Here is an 11,173-nt window from a genome sequence, read left to right as displayed (position 1 = left end):
TCAGCTGTGCAGAGTCTCACAGTGGTGCTGGGGATGCCGATAAAGTTCATCAGGGTGCATAGCTAAGGGGAAGTAGGGGTTGCTGCTATCTTAGTTTTCCTAGCTGCTGCAAATGACATCCCTGGACAAAATAAACCATGTTTTATATTGCGATGGCCCACAGCACAGAATCGCTGGGCAGATAAACATCTCCTAACAATAACAAAGGGGATTGAGAATTGGGGGGCAGGGGACGGGCATCCACATCAGGAAGGTTTCTGTACAGAAAAGCAGGAATCCAGGAATCCGTGCGGTGTGTTTCTAAGAGAGCATGTGAGTTTGTAATTTACCATTATCCAGTTTAGGTTTGTAGATACCAAAGTCAGTGATTTCCATGTCCTTCCCAGTGCAATTCTGGCTGCCAGCAGCACATAATTACAGTATTTCTTAGGGTATTTCAGCAAGGTCATGTCAATCTTGCTAACCCCTGTAACACCCCTGCAATAGGTTCAAAAACTTTATCCAATATTCCCTTGAAATTGGGCATGACCAGTAGATATGAGGGTGGAGGAGCCTGGAAAAACACAGAGCAAACGTGGTAGGGATCAGGTACCAACGTAGCAATATTTGGGTATTCAGTTCGATCAGGCCTACGCTGAGAGATACTTTAGATATATTATGGGCCACTTCAGTACACTCCTCCCCCAGGCCTTCATATAGGGGAGCTTGGAATTAGGGAGCTCACAAAGCTGAGTATGAAATAGAATTCTGGCTGGTAGAGTCGTCAAGGGATTTGCAAGTGTTTTCAAATGCAGTTTTACAGTAGTAAGGGGATCCTGAGACATTTTGAGGGTGAGCACCATTTTAAATGATTTCCATGCACAAATGTAAACTGGGTTGGACCTCCTGTATTGAATTGTCTCCCCAAGGACTTTGATAATACACTCTTGGATCAAGAAATGGGCTCCCCAGATCTCCAAATGGACATTATGAATACCAATGGATTGGTTGGTTTAAATCCACCATTGGTTACCCCCTGCCCTTCTCTTACCTACCCTACCCTCTTATCTTATATATCTTAACTTACCCTCTCATTCTTTTCTTGCCTCTGTCTTGTTGAGTTGTCTCTACATTGGTCTGGTATGTTATGTTTGTTCCTATGGGGGCTTTTTTACCTTTACCTTTACTTTTAATATCTGGTTGACCCCTGTCCCCCCCCCCCAAGATCTGTCTAGCATGACCTAGTACTAATAGGCACAAAACTCTCCAGGGCAAATTTTACTATAGAATGACCATTTCAGTTTTGCTTATCTTCATTTTCCCAAATCCATAATATTATCCTGGATTTGTCTTCACGTGGCTCTTTATTATATAGGCCATAGCTGTGATCTTGTATTGTCACGTGATGTACTTGACTTGACTTGAATAACTTTAGCACCTTGTTGTATTTTCAAAGTTTCAAGAAAATTTCAATTTTCAAGAAAAAAAAAGTAAAATTTTAATATATTTTATCCCAATTAGACACCTAGAATGAAGGCAATGTCGCCATCTTTCTTCCTGGTAGAATACTTAGGAACACAGAGCAGGAAAGTCACCTAAATCCATTGCAAGATAGGCTTATTGGATTTCATCTGCTCTATGTTCTACCAGAAAGATGATGATGCCATTAATGTCTCGAAGATTGGGTGATGTAAGCACATTATTTTTTTGTTAAGATAATTTGAGGAGCTGTGTAAGCTTTTTAGTGACCACTTTACATGTATTTGTGTGGCCCCAGCAGCAAAATGAAGCTAGAAATATCATTGCTCCCATTGTACACCCAAAAAATATCGAACTGGAAATACACATCTCTCCGCCTTTTTCTGGTCATGTGATTTAAACAGGATCTGCGTTCCCATGGAATCACGTGATTACAGCTGCCCTTATCAAACATGGCCGCCATGCACAAGTTTTACAACACGTAGGCGCCATCATCGGTTCTCTAGCGCGGCTGCGCAGAAAGAAGGTCATATCTGCACCAAGAGCGTTGTAGTTTTGTAATGTTCAGATGGAAGCTGCTGTGACAGTGAGAAGAGAGGAAGATGTGGACACCGCAGGTCTGTTTTAATTGCATTCATTGCATTGCTATGCAGATATAAAGCAGTGGACTACATTTTGAAAGTTCTGCATAAATTATTCATGTCTTATTCTTTGTATTAAAAATGTATTTTGCTAGAAGGATTCATCTGTTGCTTTAACTGACCGAACTTCAGTTTTATTCTGAATCATAATAATATTCTTAATCCATTGTAAGCATTATGGCCATGTGGATTGCTAAAGTTCACCTGTTTCAGTCTTGGAGATCATGATACTTTATTCTGCCATCCTATAATCATGTATACAGTTATGATAAGAGTTCCTCCACCACTGGCATTCCCGGTTTGAGATTCCCAAATATTTCAAATATCCCAACAAAATTAACCATATACTATGTAAATCATCAAAAATGTAAATTATGTTCTATTTCAAACAAACTTCCTGTAAATGGGGATAAATTTGGGAGGAGGAGGGCACCAATTATTTGAGTTGGGATAGGGGTCACCTTTTGGGTGGTATTGAGGCATTTGTCAAGGGAAAAAATTGTGGGATTCCTATTACGCAATTTTGCTTTTTGTTCCTTCTTTTTAAAGAGTATTATACACATTACTTTTATTTTTATTGATTCCTGCGCAGGTTTATCTGCATGAAAATGTTGCAACAATTCAACCTGAAGATACTCTGACATATGGAGAGCAACCAGACGTCACAATAGGGATAAAGAGTGACTGGGGTTACAAGACTGAGCAAATCTTACAGCTCACTCTACAAATCATCTACCTGCTGGCCGGAGAGGTAATCAGGAAATCTGGGAGGTGACATGACATCTAAGAGATCCATGAAACAGACCTGACTGTAGGTGGGCTTTCAAACTTGTTTGGTGACGGTCCTTTTCAGTTCCCCCATCACTGTGCACCTCAAAACATAGCCAATTCCATAAAGATCTGGTTTGATGAGTTTGGTGTGAAGGACTTCTGGTGGCCTTTACAGAGCTTTGACTTCAACCCTACTGAACACCATTGAATCAACTGGAACACTATATTTAAACTAAGTCTTCTCATCCAAAATCTGTACCTCATAAATGGTCTTTTGCTTTAATAAACACAAATTCCTATAGATGAAATCCAAACAATTTCCAGATAGGTACTGCTTTTTCTCCCTTCCCTGCTGACAAAGGGGAGATAACTTCATACTGATGCCCATGGTTCGCTAGTAGGATGTTCATCAATCTCATATAAGTTTATAATGATCATGTGTGGTCTCTTTGGGTTTATTCGTCTTTCTAAGGTGTCTGACACTGATGTTACCACTGATACTTACACACGTTGCCCTTGTGTGTCACGGGTTTAATTTAATAACAATACATGTTGGTATCTTTGTATTGATTAATGATCTGAATCTACCACAGGGCTACATGGTAGTGAAGAAGACATCTGGTGACCATGTACCATCCAGCCACAACCCAACTGAGAAGCTTCATTCTTCTGCTCAATTACCTGAGAGAAATGATAAGAAGATCTTAGAGGTCATCAACAAGATCATTGAGCTGCTAAATGTAGAGGTAAGCAGTGTCGAGACACAGCACTTCTTGAATAGAATTGAATGACGGGGAAAAAGGGCTAAAGTTAAATCTCTTGTTTGTGTAGGTGACTGATGTTTCTGAGAATGTCCACCATCCAGATATCTGTAAAGGAGAATCAGGTTCATTGGGTAAGATACATTTAAAGGTATTGCCCAATCAGAGTAAGGTAACTGGTTGTTAAATCTTTGAATAAATGTTGGCTTTCCACCATGCTGATGTCCAGGCTTCGGTGACAAACTTTTGGTTTGATCCCAACAGTTTGAATAGTTTTTTTTTTGCTTATTTTAGCTTTTAGAATATTTTTCCTATTGCAGATAAAGCAAGTTTCTCCAACTGCTTGACTTCATAAAAGCTTCAGTGAGGTTGCTCTAGGAAAATCTATCTTCTTGTACAATCTTCTTTAGATCTACCAACAGCTTAGAGGAGCATGTGTCTCTAAGGTTGGATACAAGTCAATTAGGTTGTTTATGAAGGGCCTCACATGTTAGGGTTATAAGAGGCAAATCTAAAAATTACAACTTCGGTTTTGGATGTTCTGAGTTTTGATGGTTTGAAGTTTGTGCGTGAATTCTTCACCACCCCCAAACTTATCTCACCTATGTATTCTTCACAGATTGCTCAGAAACCAGAAGCTTGATACTGTTATCTCCACCAGAAGCCCCTAATGGTCTCATAACACAATGTATAACAATTGTTGACAAAGACAGACTTTCAGTTGAATGTAAGTCACAAAATAATACAACAGTGACTGGAGTCATTGATGGAAATTGTAGAACTTTGACCAAGACAAATAACAATCAAGAGGAAATGTGTTGTGTTGAATGTGGAAAAATGTTAACTTCTAAATCACATCTTACAAAGCATCAACGAATGCACATAGAAAGTCAATGCAATTTATTAATATCTTCAAAAACATTTTTTGATATCCAGCTTAATGGAAATCAAGCAGAACAACGTGAAAAAGAGTCACAACTCCCAGGACCACAAATAACCCACAATGAAGAGAAGACATGCTTATCTTCAACTTTTTGTTGTACCTCTAAACTGGTTGAAGGTGACGTTGAGATCCAGATCCATCAAACTGGGAACAACCAAAATAGTCAACATCATGCCGACAACTTAGAAGGTTGTTTTACCTGCAGAAACAACACAGAGAAAGACACAACTTGTCTTGAGTGCGGAAAGAATTTCTGTTACATATCACACCTCCCAAGGCATCAGAAAATTCACAGTTGTGAAAAACGTTTTCTCTGTTCTGAGTGCGGAAAGTGTTTCAGTCTGAAGTCAGCTCTCTTGAGGCACCAGATGATCCACACTGGAGAAAAGCCCTTTGCTTGTGCCATATGTGGGAAACGCTTCAACCAACATTCTCATTTCATCAGGCACCAATTAAGCCATGGCGGCAAAAAGCCATTTAACTGCTTGGATTGCGGCAAAAGCTTCATCCAAAAATCAGACCTTGTGAAGCATCAGAAGGGACATAAAGGGAAGAAATTGTCTTGTCCGGTATGTGGGAAAGATTTCTGTTCTAAAACAATCCTTTTCAAACATCATAAAAGTCACAGGGAGTCCAACAGGGCGGTGTGTTCAGAATGTGGTAAATGTTTTTCCCAGAAGTCTGCACTTGTGGTTCATCAGAGGATTCATACAGGAGAAAAAACATTTTCCTGTGATGGCTGTGGGAAATTGTTTAATCGTAATTCTCTGCTGGTGAGGCATCAGAGGGTTCACACTGGGGAAAAGCCTTTTTCCTGCAAAGAATGTGGAAAAAGTTTCACTCGTACCACAAATTTAGTCATACACCAGAGGACTCATTCTGGGGAGAAACCTTACTCTTGTCCCAAGTGTTCCAAATCGTTCAACAGCAACGCTACACTTCTTAAACATCAGAGAACCCACAGAGAGGATTCAGAGATTTTGTAGATGAAATATCAACTTTGCAAGAAACTGATGAATAATCTGTTCAGACGCAGAATACAACAAAACATCAACTGGAGAAGGTTTTGAACCTCCATCAGGTTGTCACTGTCAACGTCTTCTGTTCCAGTGACAACCTTTCCTACCATTTTGTGTCCTGCTTTCAAACTGACAGGAAGTGAGATTAAATCTCTGCAATATTGTCCCTGAGAGCAGTGAATCCTTTCTTACTTTCTTTTCCTTTGTTTTTTGCCAGGGACCAGCTCTAGTCTAGGCCAGCTCTCCCTCCCGTTTGTGGCCCCTTTTGTAGCACTTTTTTTTTGCCTTTTTTAGTCCAAATGTGTGAAATCACAGGTTTTGTTTTTCTTCTTCCTCGTAATCCTGAAGCGTTCTGGAGCCAGATAATAATTCTGTGTAGTTTTTTTTTTATGAGCCCAGGACAACCTGATGACACTCCGAAGGGGTGGATCCTTGATGCCCTGGGCTCAAAAGATGTTGGTCAAATGATCATGGGTGTCATTCAAACCAAAATAGGAATGGCACTGGGTGGGTCTTTGGGGAAAAAAAATAAAATATACATTTTTGAAATAAAATGCAATTTTTTTTCCATATGTCAGAAATTGATTCCTTTACTGTGCTTTGGCGAAACCAATCAACCACAATTTCCTAAACACCAGATGTAGTGGCAGCACTAGTGATACAGGGACAGAGGTGGGGGGCCACAGTAGGTAACAGTCAACATTTTGGTACAACCTACTTGATTATCATGTTTCACTTGTGGGGTGGGGGGGGGTGCTTGGGCATTACATAAGGTTCATGAACAGAGACCACCAAGGTGATTTCAATAGTGGAAATGCGATCTGATTTGAGGTAGGTGACTCCAAACCTGGCAATGCATTATTGCACGCACTAATAAAATGCGTGGCAGTGCAATGTGTTGGGGCGCTGGATTGCCATGCATTCTTAACACTTTCAGAAGCAGAGGGTGCACTATATTTCTGTGCAGTGTTGTGCTATTATTGGATGCCAAATACAACAAACACAGTAACTCACATGTGCTTTTATAAATGCATTGCACATCCACATCCATAATGTGAATTATTTGCATTGTAGTTCGCTAAGGTATTTTCGACTGGGCTGGCAAACACAGGGCACCACCCACAGATGTAGTGCATTCTGCATTTTTTAAGTGCATCGAGCGACAATGTACAGCTGCGGCCCTAGGTTCAGCGTCGTATTGCGTTTCCGAGTTGCATTTTGGGTGCAGTTAACAATGAGTTGCAACACATAACATGTTAATACAGCACATTAGAATAATGAGCCCCTAGGCCCAATTTACATATCTACATGTGTATTTAATGTTTCTTAGTGCATTTTTGAGGATGTATTTTGATGCTCTTTAATGCATTCTTGTTTTTAAGAATGTGCTGTTCTGCGTCTTTCCCAGGTGCCAATAGTTTAAATGGTTGCACTGCAATAAAAAGGCTACACATGCATTTTCATAGTTTGTAAGGGCCCCACAATGCAATTCAAGAAAAAATAGAAACACAAAAGGCAAGACACCCAACGCAGCTTATCAACAGGCCTGTGGTGCATTTCTTTGTAATAAACTACTGCATGCACCGTGGGGCAACAGTAAAAAAATAAAATAAATATATATGCAGTTCTCTTTATGTTCTGACATGCAGTAGGTATCACATTCAGATGTGAACATAGCTCTGTAGAGAATGCAGAATCATCCTCCACCTACTGGTGGCAGGTGGAATGACAGGGCGCATATCCTATTATACCGTCTCTCACAGAACAGCAAAGTAATGAAAGGGATGGTCTCCACACTCCCCTCTATCATTTTTTTCCTTTTTTTTATCTTTCTCTTCCTGCCCCATGTTAGCTATTTATTTCTAATCTATATGAAGAAACGCCGCCTCCGTCTACAATCCCTCCCTCGTGCACGAGCGCGACTCTCGGTAAAGCTGACAGTCATCGGGCGTACGCGGAGTGTTCCCTGTGTAGTGCACGCACACGCACGTATGTTGTGTAGCGCACATCCAAGGAGCTGTAGATCAGATTTCTAGCACAAAAAAGGGTGAAACGTGCGCAGGTAAGTGCTGGATTCCTCTGTGCAGGTGTATGACTGTCAGTGGTGGGATGCGTTGTGTTTAGTTTATAAATATTTCTGCATATTGTGTGTGGGATGATCATGCTGTGAGTTTGGTGATAGGAGAAAAATGCACCCCAAAAGTACAAATATACTTAGAATGCCCAGCATGCTGGGAAATAATAGATGGGAGACTAATATACCATATTTATCTTCTCTATGTCCCTCTCTTATATACAGTACTTAAGGTTGGGGGTAGAAAAGGTAAGATGATGGATGAGGGATCAATGTGATCTTAATATAAAGTACTGTACAGAAATTACAGAATTACATGTTCTATACAGAAATTTTCTTCAGTTGGGTGGCCAAAAAGTGGGTAAGACACGGCAAATTTAGGGTTCCCAGTTGTTTATGTCATAAATATCCAGTAACTTCTATTATTGTGCCAGTGTTCTACCCACCCCCATACTTTGTTAGAACTTTCTAATGCCGGATCCCTTAATATGTACCACAATATTAGCCAGAGCCTCCTTTACACAATAAAGGAGGCTCTGGCTCCTTTCTGCGTATTCTCGGTGTCAGGCATGCACAGAAGGAGCCTTTTCTTTAATAGGAGAAAAAATTGCCAGGTATGTATTGATGGGAGATCAACATATTCCTTATATTCAATATGCCATACTGTATGTCAAGAAATGCCATATATACAGTACATGGGGTGGTGTATTATTCTTAACATTATTCTTAACATTATGTTATGAAGGCCCTAATGCTTGACAACTCTAGTGTTTTGCCACAGTCCAAGATGTTGGGTTCACTAACTGGTTTAAAGGTAATTCCACCTAAGTTTTATATTGTTTACTGCTGTAAATGTAGCCCCAGACAGCCAATATGAACCAGAGTTTCATGGAACTCAAGGGTCCTTCCAGCAGTTGCTAGGGCATCCTCATACTGTGGCTGGTTGACTTTCCATTTTATGATGCTTGTGGAATTATTGGATTAACACCACTTGTTAGAACCAGCTGCATGACTAATTATGTTTTTGGGTGTCCATTAAGGTGGTATTCCAGCCACCATTGTTAGTGGACATTCTTTCCATTGGTCACCATAATTAAAACTGGTCTTTGTTGGGGTTTCTTGAAACCTGGAAATTATTTTAAGAATTCTTAAGGGGTTGAGAAAGGCTATATGGTGTCATTATTTTCCAGTCCACTATATGAGCAGATCAGCCATTGTGACTTCCTTCTACATTGGCTTTGCATTAAACCTACACAATATGAAAGATGGGGGTTTAGTTGGTGGCATGTTGGGTTTGTGTATTATCTTCTCTTCTACTCTTAGGAAAGGAACTAATATGTATACAACTTCTATTGTCTATGATGACACAACCAAGTCTCTCAATCCAATTTCTAAATTTGTATCATATGTATTAATAAAATGTTTTCAATCATTAGTCCAGTGAACGTACTATGGAACTTCGCCAGTGTCTGGACCATCTTCCTGGCTTGGAGAGAAACGACCTGAAAATGGATTTATTGCCTGAAAGGATTCTAAAAATTACAATGGAAATTGCCTTCCTCCTGACTGGCGAGGTGAGAAATTTAAAAAGCAGAAACCAGTTACTGGTTGGTTCTTTAATTACCTATTTTAAACCTATTGGATAATGTGACATTACTTGGTTGAACTCCCACTCTACTTCCCAAATCTAACCACTGCAGATCTCAGAGAGATGCCTTTTTTTCTTCAAGCCATTCAAAAGAAAAAAAAAAAAGGATGAGGCTGTGTGTTATGAACGGCCAAAAGAAGAGGGAGGTGGAGACACAACCTCAACTCTGAGGTCTAGGAAATCTTCAGTGGGTTTATTCAAGGGGCCAAGAAGTATGAGAGATCTGCTAATCCAGGCAGATTTGGTGGTTGAAGGAAGCCTGAATGATTAGTGTTTGTTTTTAGGTGATGGACTGTGAAAGAAAAATTCTTGTTTCCCTTATGTTACCCCTTTCTTGAAAGCAATATCTTTACTAAGTCACTATTAGCTTAATAATCACATGGATCCTAAATAACAGGATATTTATTAACAAAGAAAGAATGCAAAGAGTCCGTCCTCTGTATCCCGCAGCCTGACTGGGTTCCAAGAAGAAAAGAGAGTAAGAGAGAGGCAATAAGAGAAAGATGTGTGATTGTGGCTGTTGTCTCCTCTTATACATCTCCAGTACCCCTGGCCACATTCAGCCACACCAATGCATCCACCCACTTCCGAAAATACATTGCTCCTAGGTGCCTGCTGATATTCTCTAGTAGGTGTCACTGTTGCATTGGGGCAAGCCCTCTGACCAGCTGACCAGCTGGTTTGGGTGTCATCTGATAACAGTGATGTTTACACACCTGGCAGGATATTTGGAGAAGTCTCTGAAGTAGATGTCTCAATGCATACCCCCATACCTGACAACTGGTATGGTGTGTTATTCCTGCTCACAGAGATGTTGTCTCTTTTCTGGTCGCTTGGCTCCCACCTCTAGCTGGAACCATCCTGCTAGTTTTGTTCTCAGAGGCATTTCAGCGTCAACCCCCATCAAGATTCAACAACACCTGATTGAACTAATTTCCAAAAAAGGATTGTTTATGAGTGCTAATTTGATACCATTCATGTTGGGCACTGAAACATATGCCGCTTTGTGCCTGAATGGCACACCACCATCACACTTAGGCAGAGTTCTCATGGACACTGTCATCACTTTCTGGAGAAGTTCTTGTGGGAACTATTCTTTGTCTTCATCCCTGGCGATTTCTTCAGGACCACAGGATCACTATAAGTAAGGAGTAAACATTCACTCATCATGCATGTAAACTTGTACCAATGACAAGACAACAGCAATAAAGGTAAAACCACATGAATCAGAATATTTAAAACCCCATTAACTTTATTGGAATGCCCTACTATTTTGTTTCCTTTCGGTTATAGTATATTACTATGGTGGCATTAGTACCCTCTTGCTGTAGCCATCCCAAGAGATTTTCATATGTGTCCCATCCTGTCAACCACTTCTGCAGCTTCCTTCATATATCCAGTGCCAGGAATCCCAGAAATAGGACTATTTATAACTTGTAATTAACATTAGGGGACAGATTGGTAGTGCTTGGGATTACATATTTCCATCTTTCAATATTTCCCTTGGTGTTTGGATTTCAGAGATTTTGCACATAGAACCCAATGCCCTCTAGCCAGGGCTGTCGAGTCGGTAGGTAAATCCTTCGACTCTGACTCCTCAGCTTCTGGTACCCCCGACTGACTCCTCTGTATTTACAGGGTTTCTCATTTTATTTTCACAGTTTTGCAACCAAACTTCACAAAAAAATTAGACCCTAATTATTCAAAAATCAATGCCCCTGATTCATCAATAAAATCCGCGCTCGCTGGAAGCGCCAAAGTACGCGCGGCCATCAATCGCGGATTACCGCGGTCCGGACTCGAGTGTGCGCGTACACTCGCCTCACTGCCAGCCGGATTCCAGCCTTCACAATAGGGA

At 40.5% G+C, this 11,173-nt stretch overlaps 2 protein-coding genes across 4 annotated transcripts in view; both read left to right on the top strand.

The window, feature by feature from the left end:
- The first annotated feature begins 1,944 nt into the window (after positions 1–1,944).
- Positions 1,945–6,165, top strand: LOC140338832 (uncharacterized). 2 transcript variants are annotated; one of them, XM_072423139.1, is made up of 5 exons: positions 1,945–2,075; positions 2,692–2,850; positions 3,464–3,616; positions 3,702–3,765; positions 4,251–6,165. In XM_072423139.1, the coding sequence occupies exons 1-5, from the start codon at positions 2,061–2,063 to the stop codon at positions 5,558–5,560; spliced, it is 1,701 nt and encodes a 566-aa protein (XP_072279240.1). In that variant the 5' UTR covers positions 1,945–2,060; the 3' UTR covers positions 5,561–6,165. The 2 variants fall into 2 exon arrangements, with proteins under 2 accessions (XP_072279240.1, XP_072279241.1); XM_072423140.1 differs by lacking the exon at positions 1,945–2,075 and having other exon boundaries at positions 2,708–2,910.
- A 1,156-nt stretch (positions 6,166–7,321) lies between these two features.
- The window catches only part of LOC140338833 (uncharacterized), a 22,210-nt gene continuing 18,358 nt past the window's right edge, over positions 7,322–11,173 (top strand). Inside the window, exons 1-2 of one of the 2 annotated variants that reach the window (XM_072423142.1) lie at positions 7,322–7,655; positions 9,104–9,241. In XM_072423142.1, the coding sequence (XP_072279243.1) occupies positions 9,119–9,241 (123 nt within the window). In that variant the 5' untranslated portion in view covers positions 7,322–7,655; positions 9,104–9,118. The remainder of the gene's footprint in view (positions 7,656–9,103; positions 9,242–11,173) is intronic. The other variant, XM_072423141.1, reaches the window with a different exon arrangement.

The sequence above is a fragment of the Pyxicephalus adspersus genome, chromosome 10 (assembly GCF_032062135.1).
Source record: "Pyxicephalus adspersus chromosome 10, UCB_Pads_2.0, whole genome shotgun sequence".
NCBI lineage: Eukaryota > Metazoa > Chordata > Amphibia > Anura > Pyxicephalidae > Pyxicephalus > Pyxicephalus adspersus.
The sequence above is the reverse complement of the archived record's forward strand: the minus strand, read 5'-3'. Positions and strand labels throughout refer to the sequence as shown.